General features: G+C 35.2%; 2 protein-coding genes across 2 annotated transcripts; both read left to right on the top strand.

Moving 5' to 3' along the window:
• The first annotated feature begins 15211 nt into the window (after window positions 1-15211).
• LOC110737497 (protein UNUSUAL FLORAL ORGANS-like) lies at window positions 15212-17242 on the top strand. Its single transcript, XM_021917852.1, has one exon. It carries the CDS (start codon window positions 15325-15327, stop codon window positions 16720-16722), a length of 1398 nt encoding a protein of 465 aa, XP_021773544.1. The 5' UTR covers window positions 15212-15324; the 3' UTR covers window positions 16723-17242.
• A 3612-nt stretch (window positions 17243-20854) lies between these two features.
• On the top strand, window positions 20855-22478 carry LOC110737478. Its single transcript, XM_021917838.1, has 4 exons — window positions 20855-20945; window positions 21197-21670; window positions 22104-22376; window positions 22473-22478. Exons 2-4 carry the CDS (start codon window positions 21209-21211, stop codon window positions 22476-22478), a joined length of 741 nt encoding a protein of 246 aa, XP_021773530.1. The 5' UTR covers window positions 20855-20945; window positions 21197-21208.
• The last annotated feature ends 480 nt before the right edge of the window (window positions 22479-22958 follow it).

The following is a 22958-nucleotide window of genomic DNA, read 5'->3' as shown; positions in this document are numbered from 1 at the left end:
TTTATTGCATGAGTACAGCAGAGTTTTGAATAAAGACAAATTCAGTTGAGGACCAATCACAAATGGTTTCGTGGTTAAACGGTTCTACTCGTGGATGTACAAGCATTCATAAATATTTTATTTTCTTTAAAGGTTCGTTTAAGCCTATAAAATTGGTCTCATTTAATTTAACATTTGTCATATGTATGAATGACGTTGAGATAATACTTACTTTTTCCGTTTTTAAATAACAGTTAGTTTTTAAATAACAAAAAGTAAACGTATTTTGTCAAAATTCAAAGAAAACCCTATAAAAAGAAAGTATTTTTTTTTTTGAAAGATAAATAGGAAGTAAATAAGGAAATGGTGAACCCTAAAGAAATTATTTTTAAATTCATCAATATAATCTAAATAACTATGAAAATATTCTCATTATATTTTTTAATAAAATTAATTCAATACGTTTTTGTGTGGCCGGGGTTATTTATTTAGGGATTACTCATGGGTTATTTATTCAGGGGTTACTTATTCGGGGGTTACCCGGTTAGTGGTTACTTATTCAGGGGTTACTCGATTAGTCATTGGTTACTTGGTTAAGGGTTACCTGGTCGATCAGGGGTTACTCGATTAGGGGTTACTTAATTGATCAGGGGTTACTTGTTCGATCGGTCAGGGGTTACTCCTAAATAAGTAACTCCGGTCACATGATGCGTCCAATCACATATAATAATTTGTGTAATTATACAGGTAAGGAACTTATTATGTCTTATCGGAAAATCCCTTAAAATAATGGTTACATTTATCTAAGTAGTATCAACTCAACTTGATTATTGGAAAGTAAAAGAGATACGGAGCTAAGTTGAAAAAAGTGAAATGTTGTTATAAGGAAAAGGTGAAAAAGAAAAGTGATGTCTCATATTCCTTTCGTTCGTTCCTAAATGGCTAAATATTTGAAACAGTACACTTTGACTGAAGTATTTATTAATTGCCTACCATTGAGCTTAAATATACTTCTATGTATTTGGTAGTTGGTACGAGCATTAGTAAAACTTAATAAAATAAACATTTGATAATTGAAATGTATAAAATTAGAAATTGATATTGAAATATATAATCCAACAATATATTACATAATAATATTTTTATTTACACCGTTTAATTTTTTGTACGGAGTATACTCTCTTCGTTTCCGAAATTTCGACTCACTTTTGTTTTTAAGTCATGTCAAAAAGTTCGATTTACTTCCACTTTAGGGCGGGCAGTAGCTTTTAGTTTTGATCAAACCGCTACTTATTAAAAAATATATGAGTGTTTTGGCAGTTTAGTGATGGAGCTAGCTTTTATCAAAAGTTAGAAATATTATTAGATTTTGAAAATTAGAGGTAACTGTTGAAAATTTAATCTATAATTTTAGAAAAAAATATTGATTTTTATATGTAACAGCTAATCAACTGATACTTTGCCAAACAATCATACTTTAATTACCTATCTTCATAGTTAACAGTTTGTTGACAGCTAACAATTACTTGCTTAACTAACAACTATTAGTCTATTACCATCGCTAACAACTACCTTCACAATTATATTTACCGAACAAGCCTATAATTTCTACACTTTCCTTACATTCAACCACATATCGGCCCATTTGTCATACTTGATTCACATTTTTTTTTCTTACACCCATATGCATCTCTAGAAATAAGAGTACATTTAGCAAGTTGAATTTTCCAAAAATAGAAAAAGTATTCGGATCGGAGCTAAGCTACTATGTCCTCCGTTCATATTAATCAACAATTTGAATTTTGTGCTATTCATATAATTAATTTGACTATTTTTTTTTATCAATATATATATATAAAAAAATGTCATCAATTAAATACTTATGGATTAGTCTTTATGTATATTTTCGTTATATCAATCTTTATACTTTTTATTATATATATATATATATATATATATATATATATATATATGGTTAAGTTGTACATAGATACGTGTGTTAGGCCCTGTTCACTTCACCTTAAAAAAATAATATTCAGTAAAAATAATTTCAGTTCAGTAAAAATTAGTAAACTTAAAGAGAAAATATAATAGAAAATCAGTAAAAATAATTTCAAGTCAGCAAAAATAATTTCATTTCAGTAAAAATAATTTAAGTTCAGTAAAAATAATTTCAGCTCAGTAAAAATAATTTCAGTTCAGCAAAAATAAGATGAAAGGAACGGAGCCTTAATTAAACTGTTACTATTTTTATAATACGAATGAAATATTATTTTGATACGGAATTACAATAGATTGTAGGGTGACATGTGATTTGGCAAGAAAGAGTCAAATAAATGTTTACAACAAAAATAGGCGCACCCTTTCTATAATCAGTAATAGTGCAAATAGTGTGAGTGTGTCAGCTCAGGGTCCATTGATGTCTTGATGATACTGTATTACAGTCAACTGAGCGTTTGAGCTCAAAAACAATGGATCACAAACAAGTGGTTTAAGTAGTCGCTTTCGTTCATGGTCATGGAGTGATGGAGATAAGTAGATTACATCTTCGATTCTTTAATAAACATATGGCTGCAATCAAATAATATACGGACTGTAATCCAAAAAAGTTTGGTGGAGTTGGTGGAGGAACTTATCTTATGAGTTTAAGGTCATAAGTTCGACTCTCATCTACTATATTTGCTTGTTAAGAAATTCCTTACCTCTTTCCTCTACTTTCAAGTGTAGACTACATTGTGTAGGACTGCGTAGCTAGGTATTGTGATGTGTTGATAATATTTTGGGTAAATATCTTATGTGAAGATATAATAGGATATTGGAGAATATTAGGGTTATGTCAACCCTATTGTTACATATACCTGTATTGTGACCATGAAGATGAATGAGAAATACAGTGAACATTATTGAGATTTCGTGACTAATTTAACACTAGGTGAAGCAATTTGGTTAATAGTTTTCACTTTATAACCTGAGTTGTTGTCAATTAGGCTCTATTTTCTTCACCTTAAAAAAACATAATTTCAATTTAGCAAAAAATGAAATGGAGAAAACAAAGCCTTAGTCTTGGGATGAAACCTCATTGTAACATTTTAGTATAATTTTGCACTTAAGATAATAGTTCAAAAAAGGCAAGGGATAAAATACAATGGTTTAATTAAGTTTCAAAGAAAAAAATAGTCAATGGATAACTATTATAGCCTCCTTTGATCGAATTGCAAAATATGTGATTTTAATTAATAGTAGGATAATTTTTGATAATTTATGGAGCGTATATATTAGTTTCATTTTTCTATCTAATTGTCAAAAAAAAAAAAAAAATTTAACAAGAAATTAATGACTTCAAAATTTATCATTATATTTTCATAATAATCTAATGTTTCACCTATCTAATACATTAGCACGATTGATCGATTAATTCAGAATCCTAACCAGATTCAAGTTATTAATTTACTATATAACCCAAATTAATATCACTTCACAATCCTGATAGGATCATACATAACCTAAACCCTTTAAATTAGGATATATGTGAAATTTGAGATATATAACGTCTAAACAAATCTCTTCATCTACTAAATTTAAAAAATAAAATAAAATAAAATAACAATAAAAATAAAGTATTGTACTTTAACAATGTCAATTTCTTGTGAGAAAGATAAACAAGCATCATTAGAAAGTGGTGTAACTCATTGCCTAGAGACTTCCGTTGTTGGTTACCCCGTACATTGGTATAATTTGTGCAACAACCCTACCAATAACAAAACTCATCAATATACCAACTAACACAACAACGACGACGACAACAACAAACAACAAACAGGCAGAAGTACGTACAGCACTAATAGTCCCGGTTCGAGACAACCAAGATGACACGAAAAGTATGAGACACAAAATTCACAACAACATTGACAAGGAGGATGAGTGTTTATTATGGTGTTACTTATTGGTTCCTATTACTATAGTCGCGTTACATGTTTCACTAATTATGTCCGCAATACTATACGTACCAAATTCGAGTTTTCAGGTCGACTCTTTAGGGGTTACTTCAATGTCAATCACAAATAATATTACTACTAATAATAATAATAATTTTGTGACCGTGACCTCGGCTGGTTTAAACCTAACACTCTCCATGATGTTCAAGGAAGCAACAATTGTTGAGTCTCTCCAAGTGTTGGTGGACTACCATGAGATGTTCTCGTTAGCCATGGTCAGGCCTACTATATACCAAGCTACACCACAGCAAATTGTGCGGCTAGAGATGGGTGGTGTGAAGGGTGCACAACTATCGGAGTCGGCCGTTAGCTCCGTTGTTAAGGATTTAGCAAGTTACAAAGAATTGGAATTTACGGTACATGTTCAAGGTGGGGTTTGGAGTTTAAAAGATGGGGAGGATAACAAGTATGAGATCCAAGTAATATGCGAGGGGATTGAAGTTATATTTTCACCTCCTTATAATATGACTAATGGGAAGATGATTAATGCTCCAATTCAATGTTTTGACATCTATGATTATGCTCATTCATTATAGTCTTTTAGATAATGTAACTATGTAAGGGCTTTTTTTAATTAAGTGATAAATTTTTGTGAGATCATCTCATTGGTAAAAAGTTTTTTTTTTTTTTTTGTGGAAACGAGAGACAAGCCCAGAAAACAAGGGAAAGCTAATAAACTATTGTAAGTTATTGTAAGAGAAAGCAAAAACAAAGCAACAAACAAAAGTTTCTATTGTAAGTAGGGATGACAATAGGGTGGGTCAGATGAGGAGGATGGTACCTTCACACCCATACCCGCTTAAAAATCTTATATCCATCCCCGCTCCACCACCCATGGCGGGTACAATATCCACATTCATACCCACCCCACCGAGTACAAGTTAATATCCATCCCCACACCACCACCCATTTGGATATCCATACCCACCTCAAACCCGCCCCATACCCGCTTCATACCCGCTACCATAATGACATTATATGACAATAATACGAAGAATTATCATTTCTAATAAACCTCTTTTTTCATCCACTTGGCGAAATTCATATACGACGTTAATGTTATTAATAAAATATTTTATGTTTATTATTTTATTATAGTCTAGATTCTAAGCTCTTCCAAGCTTGTTTCAACCTTTACAAAAAGTAGTATGAGGCGGGTAATGGGCCGAGGAGGGGATGGGACAGGCTTACTCTAAAATCCATACCCGCCCCACCACCCATGGCGGGGATGGGGTGAGTCTCCCATTTGACCCGATCCACTGCCATCCCTAATTGTAATTTGTTTTTTTTTATTAAGGAAAAATTAATAAAAATAATCCAAACTATTGGCTCCTTACTCATTTTAATCTCAACTATAATTTAAATAAGAATAATCTCAACTATAAGAGTCCCTTCTCAAATTAGTACAGAGTATCATACTTTTGTTAACCTGTTAATAGAGGTGGCCAGTGGGCCGGGTTGGACCCAGCCCACCCTAACTCGCACGGCTGGTGGGTCACGTGGGTCCGACCCGGTTTCAATCCGGCACAGCCCGGCACAGCTCGGATTTAATCCGGGTTGTGTCGTGGGTCCAAAATTTTCGACACAACCCATTTCAACCCAGCTCAGTTTAACCCGTTTGATTCGACCCAAATCGCACAACCCGTTTTGACTCATTTAATTCGACACACCTAGCCCGTGAACCCACCTAACCCGACCCACCTGGCACAACCCAGCCCGCACGGCCCACCCGCACGAATGACCCACCCAACCCGCACGAGCCAACCCACCTAACCCGCACGCATGACCCACCCAACCCGCACGCATGACCCACCCAACCCGCACGGCCGGCACAACCCGCACGGCCGGCACAACCCGCACAGCCCGCACAATTCGCACGACCCGCACGGCCTAACATCCATTTTAAAAAAAAAACGGCTAGTTTTTTGTATCTAACGGCTAGTTTTTTAAGTGTATGATCATCCATTCTATTTTTCCTATAAATACCAATTCCATTTCACTCAAATTTCCACACAAATTCAAGCTTTCTTTCTCTCTTACTTAAAAATTCTTATTGTTCTCAAATTCTCAAGTGTTATATAGAGTTATATTTTTGTTAAAAAAAATCTCCTTAATATTATTATTAGTATTCTTAAGATTCTAAAAAAAAAAGTTCTTCTCCATATTATAATTAGTAATCATACAAAAAAAAAAATGAGCTCAAGAGCAGGAATGGGAAGGAGTCAAAGTGGTGGTCGAAGTGGTAGCCAAAGGAGTGGTGGTGCAAATTTTTCGTATGAAATTAATACGGAAAATTTAAACCAATTTGTCAATGAATATGGAGATTATGGTTTAGGAGATAGGCAAAATATTCAAACGTCTCCACCACAACATTTCTCCCACGAGTCCCACCAATCATCAAGTTCAACTATGCCACCTCCATCGCAACCAACATCTCAACCTTCATCTCAAGGTAATTTCTAATTAAATTTTTATTGTTATGAATATTTAAAAAAAACTATTATTAATGATTATAAAGTTAGTTTAGTTTCCAATTTTCTATGATTTACAATTAGTTAATTACCATGAAAAATGCGTTTAAATAAGTATAATTAAAATATTTAAAATTTAAAAGCTTATTTTCATGAATAGCATTTAAAAATTAATTTTAATAATTTGATTTATGAAAGGTGGTGGCGGTGAAAGTAGAGGTCGAGCACATTTTTCTTGGGTGTGGAAACATTTTGAACGAGTTGAGGTCACACCCCCGGGATGGCAACCTGGTCAACCAAAGAGGTTCACGTGTACATGCCTAGTTTGCAAGGCGCTAGGTGCAAATGTCAAGTCATATAATTGGAAAACGGGAGATGGAACCGGAACCTTGAGTCGGCATTTGCAAAATAAACACGACTTGTTCGAAAATGGCCCCCGTCCTTCGGGGGGTGGCGTCCAAACACAATTGGGTGGATACATGAACCAACCCGGCGGAGGTACACCTTTCATTTATAATAAAGATAGAATGATTGATGAAATGAGTACTTTAGTTATTGCTAATGAATACCCTTTTAGTTACGGTGAAAATGCAAACGTTGAGCATTTTAATAAAGTTGCATTACAACCTGCATTTACTCGTGTCCCCCGAAATACCCTAAGACGTTATACACAAACTTCTTATTATAAGTATAGGAGTGGTTTGATTGAATTATTTCGTACTTTTGATGGTCGTGTTAGTTTTACAAGTGATACATGGACTTCTAGTTTTGGCGAACCTTTTCTTTGCATTACTGCTCATTGGGTGGATGATGATTGGTTTATTCAAAAACGTATACTATGTTTTCAAGCTATGGAAGAAAGGCATACCGGTTTTAACATCAAAGTTCGTATTTTGGATTGTTTAAAAGAATTTCACTTGAATAATAAAGTTTTTTCTTTGTCTCTTGATAATGCAACTGCAAACACAAAGTGTATTGACTATTTGAAAAATGACTCCGAGTTGAATTTGTTGTTGGGTGGTAGTCTCTTGCATGTTAGATGTTGTGCTCATATTTTGAATTTGTCTGTTCAAGAGGGTCTCGCTGAGTTGCAACCATTGCTAAACCCAATTAGAACAGTTATAAAATGGATTAGGATTACTCAGTCAGTTAGAAGAAAGTACATAGCTATGTGTAAAGAGAGAGGTCTTAAGAAAAGACAATGGTCTATTGATACCCCTACCCGTTGGAATTCTACTTTCAAGTTGTTGAGTGATGCTATAAAGTATCGTGATATTTTGACCCAACTTTACAATGAGACTCGTGTTGATCCTACTGAGTTAATAACCGAAAGTCATTGGACTAATGCTTCTTTTTTTCGTGATGTTTTAAATGCTTTTGATAGTGCAACTCATATTTTCTCTTATATTTATGAGCCTAACGTTCATTTAGTCATAATTGAGTGTGTTAAAGTTGTTCACACCATCGAAGAGCATATGAAGATTGATGGACTTCGTCCCGTTCTTGATAGCATGAAACGTAAGTGGCATACTTATTTTAGTGAATTTCCAATCATTTATGGAATTGCTGCTATTCTTGACCCCGGTGTCAAAGCTGAAGGTTTGGAAAATCTTTTAGAATTTTATTATACAAGTTTAAGTATCGATTATGATGTTAGTGAATATATTAACAAATGCAAATCTGTTTTGGGAGACCTTTATGATCATTATGCATCTATTTATGGTTTTGATTTGGCAACACCAACTACTACTAGCACTTCCGATTCTAGATTTGGTTTTCTTGATAAAGTTATGAAAAAAAAACACAAAGCATCTACATCATTCTCATCATCATCTTCTTCAACACTTGCTATTAATGATTATTTGTCATATCAACATGAGACCAACAACAACTTTCAAATTATAAAATGGTGGCAAGAACATAAAAAAAGTTTTCCTATATTGGCGAGAATTGCAAAAGATATACTTGCAGTTCCCGCTTCATTTGTTGCTTCCGAGTCTGCTTTTAGTGCAGGTAGAAGAGTGTTAGATGAAAAAAGATCTCGCTTAACTCCGGAAAGCATTCAAATTTGTGTTTGTAAGAAAGATTGGGATCAAGCTGAAAGAAGAACTCAAGGTTTAAAGGAAGACGAAGACGATGAAGATGATCCTGTGATGATATTGGAGTCGTCAACGGATGATGCAACTTCCGGGGATGATGATGCAACAAACATGGGTGGCTAGAAAAGTCTAAATCAGGTACGCTAAGAACTACGTGGGCTTTGATTCTTTCGGGATACGTAGGCAACTTATTTTTCGAAAATTACAATTTAATTGCAAAATTAAATTTTAGTTTTCTAAAGATAGGTCCAAGCCCCCCCCCCCAAATTTCAAAAGAAGTACAATATAAGAACTACGCTGGCTTTGATTCCTTATTTTATAATATAAGGATACGTAGGCATCTTAATTAAGAGCAAGCCATCAAATTGTTAATTTTGTAAAAATTAAAACACCACACAACCCACCCGACCCTAACCCACGAACCCACCCGACCCTAACCCACAAACCCACCCGACCCTAACCCACCTAACCCACAAACCCACCCGACCCTAACCCACTAACCCACCCGACCCTAACCCACCTAACCCACAAACCCACCCGACCCTAACCCACTAACCCACCCTTCGACCCACCCTAACTCACTAACCCACCTTGACCCGTCTAACCCACGAACCTAGCTCGACCCACCCATGACCCGTCTAACCCACAAACCCAGCTCGACCCACCCACGATCCGTCTAACCCACAAACCCAGCTCGACCCACCCACGACTCGTCTAACCCACGAACCTAACCCTGGTGTGTCCAACTTCTCCGACCCAACCCACGACCCGGCCCACCCTACCCTACGTGTGTCGTGCCGTGTGTCATGAAACCCCAACCCGCGACCCACCTAACCCTAACCCAGCTCGCACGACTCGCACGGTGGACACCTCTACCTGTTAATCAGGTAAAATGAGTAACATGTCAACATATTATAGGTTAGATTATTTAACATTATTATAAATAAAAAAAAAAAAAAAAAAAACCCTGCTCTTAAACCCAAACTCCCACCGCCACCCTCTAACACCTACCCTCGATCCACTAAAACCACCTTTACATCCACCCGCAGCAACCAAAAGTATCTTTCCAGCCAAGCCCATCCACCGAAACCACCCTTTTGGCCACCCCAACCATCAATCACCATCAACCACCAACAACAATGACCAGCAACCACAATTTCCCCTTCATAAACCACACCGACCAACGACCGCAGAACGGGGATAGGAGAGAGGATGGAGGTGATTTGGGAAAGCGGAAAGGAGAGAGGGACGGGGAGGGGGACGGGTCGGAGAAGGAGGAGATGAAGTGGGAGGCGTCGATGGAGGAGGAGATGCGAATGGGGATGTATGTGGGGTCAGGGGGTGGAGGTAGGCGAGTGATGGGGGTGCCGCAATTGGGAGGGGAGAGGAGGTGGGCTAATGAGGTGGTGGTGGTGTGGCAGTGAGGAGGTGGTGGGTCCATGGTGGTTTGAGGAGGGAAGAGAAAGATAGAGGTAATGGTGGCTATGGCTATGGAAGTGGCTGAGGTTGTAGGTGAATGATGGGTGATAATAATTAAATTAAATAAATAAAAAGTTAATTGTCTTAAAAAAAAAAAAAAAAAAAAAAAAGAACTTAATTGGTATCACAAGTTGTAGGTAAGAGGGATTAATTTGAAAGAGCCCCTTAATAGTTAGGATTATTCTAATTTAAAACTTAGTTGGCATGGGATTAAAATGAGAAGGGAGCCAATAGTTTGGATTATTCTTGTCAATTTTTCTTTTTATTAAATATCAAGTTGAATAATGTCACTTAGTTAAGTTAAATTAAGTTGTGTCTAAGTTAGGCTCTAACATGATTTTAAAAAGTTTTATAGAGTTGTTAAGTTAGGGTCTAATTTATTCAAGTTTTACCGATTAGTAGAAGCTACAACCGATTATATATAAACCATTATAATGTGCCTTTTTTTTAGTCGATATGTGTTTATAAAATGATTTTGTTGAGGTTGTTGATACTATTAGTTATTGTATAGAGTGATATCGGTGCTGATATAACAGATACGAGATTTGGATCGAGTCAGATCTTGATATCCGAATTTGCATAACGGTTGTATGACCATATCGGCACATATTACACAACCTTAGGATCAACCACGTGGCCAAGTTAATCTTCCTATAAATACTCATTAATTTTCTCATTTACAAGGTAGTAAATACATGAAGGGAAAAAAAAAAAAAAAAAAAAAACTCTTTCTCTCTCTCTCTTCTTCTTTCTTTATCATTTTTCTCTTCTTTTCTTTTATCTTCTTCTTGAAATCGCAACTGACTTTGTCATCGGAGTGGTTATCTCGGGACAAATTCAGGGTTAGCTAATTTGCATTGATTGTGCGGCTACTTGGCTAGACGATATGGTTTTTTTACAGATCCTGAATACGGGATATCGGAGCTTATCCGAAACAGTTATGTCTAATTTTTGTCATATGTGCTTTATTTATTACCAATGTGTGTTTTATAAAAATGCTTTTTTTTTTTTTTTTTTGAAGAAGACGACAAAAATGCTTATGCTTTTATATAATGTCATGTGCTTTTGTCAACAAAGTAAAAAAAAAATAAATAAATTTACTCCGCTTTCTTGTAGAATGACATATAAGTATATAACTAGATATATTTTCGAATTTAAAAAATACTCCATCCGTCCCTTATTTTTTACATCAACTCAATGCATAAATTTGGGTCAAATTTTTAAAGCTTTGAGCATAAAATCTCGTTAATATATAAGTGATATTATATTTATGTGGAATCTTATTTGAGTCATCTAATTGTATATTGTATGTCTGTATTTATTTAAAATAAAGTCTTTTTAATTTTACACATGTAAAAAATGAAGATATATATGATTTAAGACGCATTTTGGAGATGTAACAAAGTCAAATAGGACAAAAGAGAAAAAAAAAAAAAAGGCAGGCGGAGGAAGTATTTATCAAGGGATGTAAACGTTGGTTTAACTGGTTATAGACTTATAAGGTTAAGTTAATTATTGGGTCTTCAACTGATGTGGCTATGAGCCCATACGAAGTATGAAACGAACACAACCCATAACTCACTTTTTTTAGTCTAGTTGCATAAATTCACACCTTTTTTTTATTTATTTTTATCATTATTATTAAAGGGATAACTAATAGCTGATTGTATTAATTGTTTTCATAAAATTGTTTACTCGTAGTAAAATTAGCTAAATTTGTAGGTTGTGATGTACTTCGTAAATTATAATAACTTCAGGACCAAATTGTTATTTAGCTAAAATTTCTCAATCAACTATTTGAAAAAGCTCCTTTTTTCAGTTTTTTACAAACTACGGAGTAGTAAACTCAACTCAATCAGCTTTTTGAAAGAGATCTTTTACCAAATAAAAAAGTTGTAGTTGTTTTATGTGGTCAACCCTCTGATTTGGTCAAAGCAGCTCATTTTTAAGTCTAAACTCTCTATACTAAACAAGGGCCGCTTTAGCAGAATTTCAAGAAATTAAACTCTTTCAATCTATATAACTTGGTCAGGTTGTAAAAATACTATCTTTAGTAGTCACAAGGTCACACAACTTGAATCTACCCAGTAATTTATAAAATTAAAATACATATGAAAAACCTAAAAATTCTAGATTTTGTTGTAGTGATGAACAAATTTCAAAGTACAAGAGGATATTAAACGAAAACAACAAGAAAAAACAATTTCACAACTATTGTCATTGTACGTTATCAATGTAGCTTAGGTAAATTCAACAGCAGTAATCTAAAATAAATTTTGTAATGAATTTTAGGCCTTTAATTTGAAAGATACGTGCAGTAGTAAACAATTGTTCTTTAGCCTCTTACTAGTCACTAATATACATGCAATCGCCTGTAAGAGTTAAATAACATCATTACATTTTTTATTTACCAGTAACATCATTATTAGATAACCTTGGCAATCTGTATGATATGACAGTTTGTAAAATTAAATCGTACCACTACATCATAAAAGCATCCCCTCTTTATTCATGCTTCTTATTTACTTGTACAAATTTTTGTGCATTAAAAAAACATAAAAAAGAAAAAAGTAAAAAGAAAAAACTCCAATCCATCCATATTTAAAAGGTAATGCTAAGGGCCGCATATAAGCATTTAATCTACTTATTTTTTTAGTATTAAGTTGGGAATTTATCGACAATTCACGAGTAAATCGGTGTAATAAATGTTTATTTATTATCAATTCTTTCACTTTTAGCTTCTTATATGCAAGACTGCATATATCTTTTTCCAAACATTTTCTTAATTAGATAAATTAAATTGAATATAACCTAAAATTTGATTCATTTTGAATTGATATTCATAATGACCGATGACATATTGACATTGCATTGGTATATGAAAAATGACAAATAAGAGTACATTGACATTTAAGATAAGCTAATTAGTAAATTAAAATATAGTATTAATAAGTAACGTGCATACAACAAGATTAATTATCAAGATCAAGATTCTACCTTGGATCAATGAGGGGGTAGGATCGGATTGGTAGGATTGAATTGTGAGGTCATATTTAAGAATTTCATTAATAATGGAAATAATGTTAATCTTACTCTAATATATAAAAGCACAAATTTTAATGAATTTAAAGTAAACCATAATATTAAGAGGCCTTGTTTTGGTTATATTTAAATCAAAGATTCAAAGGCACAAGTTGTTAAAGGCATCACACAAGTTGCATTGTAATTGATAAGATGTGTGCAAGGATGTCAAAATAAATTAAGGCCATAATATATTTAACTGTAGGTCCTACTTAATAAGATAACACAAATTTCTTTGATTTTTTTTAATCACTTTTAAGCAATAATAATGATTGGTTCATGCTTTTAATGACACATAAACATAAAATAATAATAACAAAAAAAAAATGTAATATATACACGGTCTATCATATTAAATTATCATTGTATGCTGAATTCAATCAATGGATCGTACGTAAAATTGTAGAATTGTATTAAGATCCTACCAATAACTCTTGATTTTTATCTAAGAGGGATCTTAAGATCCTTCAAATATATATTAAGATTCTACATGAGATTCAAATCAAAAACATATTATCATAAAATTATTAAATAGTAAAATCCATATAGATCGAGATTTTAAGATTACACCGATCATTTTTAGTGGCGAAAATATGAAACAAAGTAATTGAACCTAGTATGAAATGGCTAGAAGAGTAGAAGGGGTGCAAAACTTGGAGCTAAATAAAATTTGACTTTTGTAATGTAATTATTACTTCATTGATCATACCATAGTTAAGTTGCAACTATATCATCCAAAATAAATTAAAATTCTCTTAACTCCAAAGACATAAAAAGCCGAGACAAATTAAATAAAAATGAGTACAACACTACACTAGTCCTGAATAGGAGATGATTTTATGAAGCAGGCCAGGGTGAAGAAATTCAGGAGATTTCTTAGTAGAAAACGCAAATTTCCAAATCTAAACATAACCCTTTTGATATAAATAGAATTTTCTCAAGTGTAAAAAGAAATTTCTAAATATATTCACTACAAAATTACTAATTATAGAAATAAGTTGAAAATTCTTTTTCCTATCAGAAAGACAAATGATGATTTATAGAAAAAAGCTAACGTTTGACAAAAACAACACATTACTGAAATCTGCAAAATTATTTGGAGTACGTACTATACTTTAATTACTACATACGCATATAATATAAAGTTTTGGGAGCGCCACCCTTTTATACCAAGAATCAGGCTTTTATTTGGGTTGTTAAAAGTGGAGTTGTGGGTTTTATTGGTGCAGCTTCTTTCTTTAATTTCACTCAGTTTTGTGTGAATTTCTCAACTTACTCGTAGCTAGCAGTGTGAAGTAAACAGTGAATTGATAGATGGTTCTTTCAGCTTTACTATACCTTCCACTTTTTTCAGGTGACTTATGTAAAGTTGACATATATATATGTGACCAATTTGGCCCCATGTTATTCGAATCAGGTTGAGAATTTGAGATAGCTTAGCCTGCAAGATCGACCCGATTTAGATCCGAAATTATTGGATGATCCATCAATAGTTCGATTTTGCTATGAACCTTATTAATCTCCGGCCTTGTTAACTCATCACTTAAATATGACTCAAGTTGAATGTATTCAATGTAACTTTAAAGTGTACTTAAACAATGTAGCATGTATTAATCCGATCGTAACCAAATTGAAATAAATGACAAGCATTCAATTAGGATGATCCAGTTTTTGGCATGAACCTTAATTACTAATCCCTCCAAATCCAAGCATCACCTGAATAGACGCGAACAAATTTGGCCTAACTTAGACGTGAATATCATAATCAGTGATTACAAACTCAAAATGGGATCGTAATCTACCAATTCAAATAGGATAACCGGATCCGTTCCCTCTACCGAAATCAATCTTAAAAGAACTCGTCAGTCAAATATGGCCCAAACTATATTGACTTAATTGCCACTATATGTGACGGTGTAGAAAAAATTCTCTCCATTTCTAATAACTTTTCCTATTTGAACGGTAATTGTCTTAAAAAAAGTTATAACATGATGAACTTTTATAGACGAATTATAGAACTTACTATTGTATTATAATAAGAGGAACTAAGAGTAAGAGAGGGGGAATCGAAAGAGGCAAAGGTCAGTCAACTGCTGCATGCCTTTTCTATTCCTTTATAAACCCCGGTACACTTGCACTAAAATTCCCACAAACCACTTAAACAACCCCCCAAAAACGTACTTCCTTTTCAACTCTCTGAATCAATTTCTTCATTAAACCATGGAAACTTTCAACCAAGCTTCAATAGCAATCCCTTTCCCTTACAATTATGGCATAACAAATGTTCCAACTTTCGCCCCAACTTTTCATCCTTACACTACTATCACTACAACATTTCCTCCTCCACCTCCTCCCACCACTCCTACTACCATCACCACCTCATCATGGATGGATAGTCGGCTATGGAGCCGCCTTCCACAACAACTCGTGGATCGAATCCTCGCCTTCCTCCCCTTGCCCGCCTTCTTCCGGGCTCGGTCCGTGTGCAAGAGATGGTATGCACTTTTATACTCCAACTCTTTCCTTCAACTCTACCTACAAGTCTCCCCTTGCCACCATTGGTTCATCTTTTTTACCCACAAAACACCCAATACTAGTACTATTTATCGAAATAACTTCACTAATCTTAATAACAATGGAGACGAACAAGGAGATAATGTTTTATCAACTAGGGCATATCTTTTTGACCCTTATGAGGTCAAATGGTACATTATCCCTTTCTCTATTATACCACTAGGGTTTTCGCCAGCTACCACCTCGGGCGGGCTTGTTTGTTGGGTGTCCGATGAACCCGGCCTGAAAAACCTTTTCCTGCACAACCCACTACTCGGGTCAGTGACCCAATTACCACCCACCCGCCGGCCTCGGCTTTTTCCGTCTGTTGGACTGTCTGTTACCACAGCATCAGTTGATCTGATTCTTGCAGGAGATGACATGATCTCCCCTTATGCAGTCAAAAACCTTACTGCAGAGTCTTTCCATATCGACTCGAGCGGGTTCTACTCGGTCTGGGACACCACCTCCTCCCTTCCAAGGCTCTGCAGCCTTGAATCAGGTCAGATGCTTCACTCTGATGGCAGATTCTACTGTATGAACTACAGTCCTTTCAGTGTCTTAGCCTACGACGTCTCCTCGAACGCGTGGTGGAAGATCCAAGCTCCTATGAGAAGGTTCTTAAGGTCTCCTTGCTTGGTTGAGAGCAAGGACAGACTCATCCTCGTGGCGGCCGTCGAAAAGAGCAAGCTCAATGTCCCTAGGAGCTTAAGAATGTGGGTGCTTCAAGGGTGTGGGAGTCAATGGGCCGAAATCGAGAGGATGCCACAACAATTGTATGCTCAGTTTGAGGAAATTGAAGGAGGAAGAGGGTTTGATTGTGTTGGAAGTGGTGAGTTTATTGTGATTATGATTAAGGGTGTCATTAATAAAGGATTAATGTTTGATATTGAGAGAAAAAGGTGGATTTGGATGCCTTGTTGTCCAAGTAATGGTAATTTAAGTTGTGAGATTAGTAGTAATTTGGAGGGTAATTTGCATGGATTTGCTTATCAACCAACATTAGCTGCACCTGTTACTGCACTTGTTCACCAATTAGCTAGCTCTTCACTTTCAGAGTTTTAAATTAAAGCTAGGGTAATTAATTAAGTTTATAGTTAATGTAATTTGGTTATTTAATTAGCTGAAAAATTTTAGTTACTTTAATTTGATGCTTTATTTGTCAAGTCAGTTTACTAATGTAATTTAGTTAATAAGTGTTATCAAATTAAATATATGTGGGAGTTATTATTATATAATGTATATCATATGTATGTAAGTTAACATTAATAGTAAGCTAAGTTATTGTGTAATAATATATTGTTGTTTAATTTTAAGCCTATCTAGATTTTTTCTTTTTTCTTTTTTCTTTTTTTCCATTTTTTAATCACTAGCTTAGTATCAGCACAATAAAATGAAATGATATTAATGAATCATGAAATATATAAATGTGAATTATGAAATTCAAATAATGAATTAATTGAAGGTGATGGATTTGCACGAGCTCTAATCAAATGATGTGATTATTACTACGCAGTCAAAGGTGGATTTTTTTAGTAATTTGATCTTGTTGACATGATTGTTGTAATGACTAATACTCCCTAGTCCCTATAATGTATGTATCAGACTCTATTTCAAAATAATTTTCTAAGAGCATATACAAAAGCTTCTCATAACAAAGTATTTCATAAATTCATTTTTTAACTATAAAATATTAAAGTCTTAAAATAACATAATCAGATCAATTTTTCAACAATTTAAGCTAGAGTCCCAAACTAACATACTTTAACATAATACTCCATATAAATAGTAAATAAATAGAGCTTAATTAATCTTAAATAAATTTCAAAAACAGTGATCCACATCATTCCATAAGAATAAATTCGAAAATTGTATTAAAATAAGCTTCAAATCAATCATAAATATACATATAAGGTTTTAAAATTTAGAATATGATTTGATCCAATTTGCAAATACGATAAATACAAGGTTTAATTTGGGCGAGAGTGAGGGATAACTCAAGTGGTTAGAGCTTATTTTCAGATTCCAGGAGATATATATAGGGCCGGATTAAAATAAATACATAGTAGTATAGGATAGAAGATGTATGAGTAATGAGGTTTAGAACCAGAACATATTGGTATCATCCTTACTCTCAATTAGGAACAAGAAACATTTCGGAAATTTGGGCAACTAACTAACTTCACAGGCTCACAGCTATGCTTCCGAATACTTAAAACCTTTTTACTTTAAATTTCATTAATAAGTTTGCAAGTTTTCTTACAAGCCTATACTAAAATCACTGGCGAAGCGTGGGACAAAGGGGGACAGCTCCCCCCACTATAAAAAAAATAAATTAGATTAAATACATAATTGTGTACAAACTTGTGTAATACAAAATGAGTGGTGTAGTCGTGCGTGGAGTAAGCTTGTATTCACGGGAATTCTGGTTCGATCCTCTGCTGCAGTTTCCTTTTCTTTCTTTTTACTTTTTTTTTTTCATTTTTTTTTAATCAAATGTATAAGATTATAAGCAGCATATTCCTGTAATTTTTTTATTTCAATGTATAAGTAGTATTTTCCTTTCCTTTCATCTCTTTCTTAACAATTACTCCCTCCGTTCTTTATCTATATGCATACTTTTCTTTTTGGGGTTTCAAAATTACATACCTAAATCTATTTAAAGAATGTACTTTTTTACAATATTTCCTCTTTTTGATGAGTTGTCATCAAATTTTTTTTTTTTGGTACTTTTGACATCATTTTTCAACACTTTTTCTCTCTATCTCTTCAATAATTATCAACTACCTTTTTTTTTCCTCTTTATCTCTCTCTAACCCTACATGCACATTTGTACTTCCCATTTATGACTTTTAAGGAATCTTTAAGTTCCTTAATTCCCGAAACTAGGTATGTAGATAAGGAAAGGAGGGGGTACTACATATATGTATTTAAATAATTATTGTAATTGTTTTGCATGAACAAATCCCCAAAATTATGGTTGTAATAGGTAAGTATGAGTGTATGACAATTGCATTTAATTAACTATATAATCTAATGTTTGAATTATGCAAAAATTCCAAACCCATAAGCAAGTACTTCGTATTTAGGAAGAATTGGTATATAATTTTGGATTTTTTTTTTTTGTGTCAAAAAAAAAATGTTGGGTTTTTAAATTGAGTATTCCATATTTTGGATTTTTGAGTTGTAATAAAAATTTAACTTCTCGTATTTAACTATACTATGTGTGTTCAAGTACTATTTTTTTTTAATAACATTTTTGTCAAATAATGTGATGTCTATTTGTCCCCCGGTTTGAAATTTCTAGCTCCGTCACCGACTATAATCAAATATAATTATATAATTTATAATGGATTAGTTTAAATATATATTTTTCAAATATAAATATTCATATTACTATCTTCATTCCTGTATAGTTAACATTTTTGTGTCGAAGAGAGACTTGATGGTCATGGAACAATCGGGTCGAAACGAATGTCACTTGATCAAGATAAGTTATTACAAGCGCACCTATATGTGTTGCACCATGTTGCAGATGTTCACCCATATTTAGACGAGCACATGGCTAGTTTGCGTGATGAATTTCCATCAAAAGGTGAACGGGCACTGATGCAGTTGCATAATAAGAAGTTTGTGAGTTGGTTTCGTGATCGAGTGATGGGTGGAAAGTATGAGAGTGTCACGGATACAGTAAGGTGGCTTGCTTATGGTCCTAGGGATGACGTTCGCTCATTTGAAGGATATGACATAAATGGGTACACATTTTGGACTGAGCGTCAGGATTTGAAATCATCCTCGACCCAAAACAGTGGTGTAACGCTTGTGGCATCGTCAAGGGAGTTTGCAAGTGCTAAGGATAAATCACCTGTTGATGCAGAGTTGTCATACTCTGTGATGCACGGACACGCCACATAATAGGGGTGTCCGAGTCGACTCGCGTGTCCGACACCGACACGGGTGGGACACGGTACGATACGTCTCGGACACACCAAAATCCGTGTCCAATTTTTTTTTTTTAAAAACGATGCATGGACACGGACCGTGTCACCCCTAGACACGGCCCGTTTGGTAGTGGACACGCTAATTTTGCATTTTCCTCAAACCCTATGCTCAATTGCTCATGTCCTCCTGCCTATCTCAAATTCAATCCTCTCTGCTTCTTTCTCTCGTCACTCAAACACCAACAAGGCAACAACTGGAACTTCAGCCTCACCGCAACCTAGATTGTCTCCGACTGCCGTCACTCGTCACCGGCTAACCGCCGCTCGTCACCACTCACACCGGTGTCGCAGGTGTCATTCTCCGTCCTCTCTTTCTCGAATTTAACGGAAACCCCCTTTAATCTTTCCCGTCGCTCGTCGCCCTCGCTCGTCACCGCCGGTGCTCTCAGTTAATCCTCTCATTCTCGTTTTCATTTAAATTCATCCCTTAATTCTCGATTTTTCTTGTTAGAGTAGATTTTTTGGTGTTATTGAAGAGTTGAAAAAAATTTCAAAGTGTTGTGATGTATGATTGGAGGAAGACACAGAGAGATCGAGAAATGGGAGTTTAAGAGTGAGAAATGATAGATGAGAGGAGAGAGAAAGGAAGAAGAAATAGTGTTTATTTGAGTGTATTTGTGTACTTGTTTGTTTACTTGTTTAGATAGATGAGTACCGAATTTGTTTACTTGTTTTACGGTCCTAAATAATTACACTGGTACGGACACTAAATAATTACTTGTTTTAAACAAAATGACTTATTTTGAGTTTAATTACTTAGTGTTTTATTGAATAGGTTGTCAAATTTTCGTTTTTTTTAATATATTATATGCCTAGTTATTCGCCGTACCCGTGTCCCCTATTTTAGGATTGCCGTTTTACCGTGTCCGTATCGTACCCGTGTCCGTGTCCGTATCGGTGCAACATAGGTCATACTACGGTCGAATTCAAGAAATATGGGAGCTTGATTATTGTGACTTCACGATTGCTCTTTTCCGGTGTAAGTGGGTTGATAATATCAGGCGTAATGTCAAACATGATGACTTTACTCTTGTAGATCTTGGCCACCTGAATGAAAGCGCTGAACCATTCATCCTTTCATCTCAAGCCAAGCAAGTGTTTTACGTAAGTGACCCAGCCGACTCAAAATGGTGTATTGTGCTAGCCGGAAAAAGAAGAATCCTTGGCGTTGGAGTGACCCAGCCGACTCAGCACCTTTCACTGTTCCTAGACCTGTTGTACCAAATGAGATAGACGACCGAGCCAATTACATGCGATCAGACCACGACGAAGGAATATTAGATTGAGGTACTATTTTTTGTTAGTTTGAAATTGTAGGCGTCGAAAGTATTATTAAATCACATTTTTAGGTGAAAATGAATGAAATTGCTAACTTACTTGCCCATTTTTCTTATTTTCTTTTAAATGAATGAAGTAACTTAGTTCCCCATTTTCTATGTTAATTTGTATTATAATTCAGCAATTTATATTTGATTATAAATTGACCTTACAAATTTATTTATATTACAACTAATAACGTGTTATGTTTGTAATGACAGGTTTTACATCTCATGGCGGATGATCACTACCGTATTGGAGTGGAGGATGTAGAGGTTGATGATGATGATTCATCTGGGGATGGGGACGAGATGTATGATGTGAACAAGGAGCCTGATTTGGGTGAGGCAGAAGATCAGGCTCAAGATGTTTTGGATCGTATGCTTGATGAGTTTGAAATTGCAGTTGAACAAGCGCCTCCTATCGAGAATGCAATGTCTGAGTCGTTCGGCGAGGATCAAAGTGGAGGGGGGGTGAAGGGGCCAGCGCAGAAAAAGCTGAGGGGTCCGACTACAAGTTTCAAGAAACCTGTCGGTCCAATGGTCTTGGAGTATGACAGGGTAGGACAACCTATAGGCAAATGGCGTCGTCAGTATGCTGTTCAAGTTGGGATTTGTGCGCGCAAAATTCCCATTACTCTTCGTTTGAGCGAAGTACCTACAGGCTTGATTGACACGTTTTGGAATGATACTGGGGCAAGTGTGTTTTTTGCACATTTACAAATTCCTTCAATTTATTGTTATTAAATGGGAAAACTAATAATGACTGTTATTTGTGCTTGCAGAGTCTATTTAACATTCCAAATGAGTACGCCAAGCGAAGGGTGTTTGAATCCTTACTTGCGGCAAGATTCAAAGGCTTCAAGACCACCTTAGTTCGTCGGTTGATCACAAAGAAGCTTGTGAGAAAACCAAAGAACAAGAAAGAAGGTGGCATGGATGAAGAAGTCATCGATGAAGAGAAACTCCCATGGAAAATATGGCCTAGTGTATCAAAGGAAGATTGGGATGCTTTCGTACTTTAAAAAAGCAAAAAAGAAGCAATTGTAAGTTCAAGTAACTCTGATGACAATTGTAAAATATATTTAATATTTTGTTAGTTTTGAAACTAATATGTCTAATTATGTAGGAAATAAGAGAGCAGAATTCCAAGAATGCATTGCAGAAGCAATACCACCATCGTATGGGGTGTATGACGTATGATGAATGGAGGGAGACGTGGGTGAGTGAGGGAGTATACCCCACTTCGCTACTAGGGTCCTCCACTGTGCCCTCTGACTCCACGACCAGTACTTTGGTGAGTCGTGCTGGAGATTTCTTTTGTTCTTTGCATTCTCGTGACAAGAAAACCGGAAAATGGTCCATCAAGGCTCCGGAAACAAAAGAAATGGCAGATAAACTTGTAAGCAACTATGAATTGTGAACTGCATGAATCTGTTGTACATATATCACTTTACATAAACACTAACTTGATGTTGCCTTTTTGCTTTTGCTACAGCTTTAGTACACTGGAGAGCTTGTTGAAGGCAAGCTCGTCCCAACAATGGAGAAGGACCCTTTCACCTTGGCTTTGGGAAAGCCCTACCCTTTCACTGGAGAGCGTATTGGGTGCGGGGGGGGGGGGGGGGGAGCTTGCTAGGATGGGAGAAGGTGATGGGTCCGGAATATACCAAATCAGGAAGATCCCGGGCAAGTGTGAACTCACCGGTCAACTTGGATGCTATGGTGGCATCAATTAAGGAACAAGTGCGCAACGAGATGCGAGAAGAGTTCAATGCATGGGCAAAGCAAATGAACTTGCCGAGCTTGCCTTTCTCCTCGACTACACCGGTCGACTCTTGTAGTTACCCACGAAAACAAGGAGAAGATGAGATACATGCAGACGAGGAGGTACATGATTAAGTGGTTTCTAATCTATAAGTATTTTGACTTGTTGAGTTACGTGGGTTCTAATTAGCCTCGCACTATCAATACACTGTTGCAG

This window comes from Chenopodium quinoa, unplaced genomic scaffold (assembly GCF_001683475.1).
Source record: "Chenopodium quinoa cultivar QQ74 unplaced genomic scaffold, ASM168347v1, whole genome shotgun sequence".
NCBI lineage: Eukaryota > Viridiplantae > Streptophyta > Magnoliopsida > Caryophyllales > Amaranthaceae > Chenopodium > Chenopodium quinoa.
Note: the sequence above shows the minus strand (reverse complement) of the source record. Positions and strands in the feature narration are given on the sequence as shown.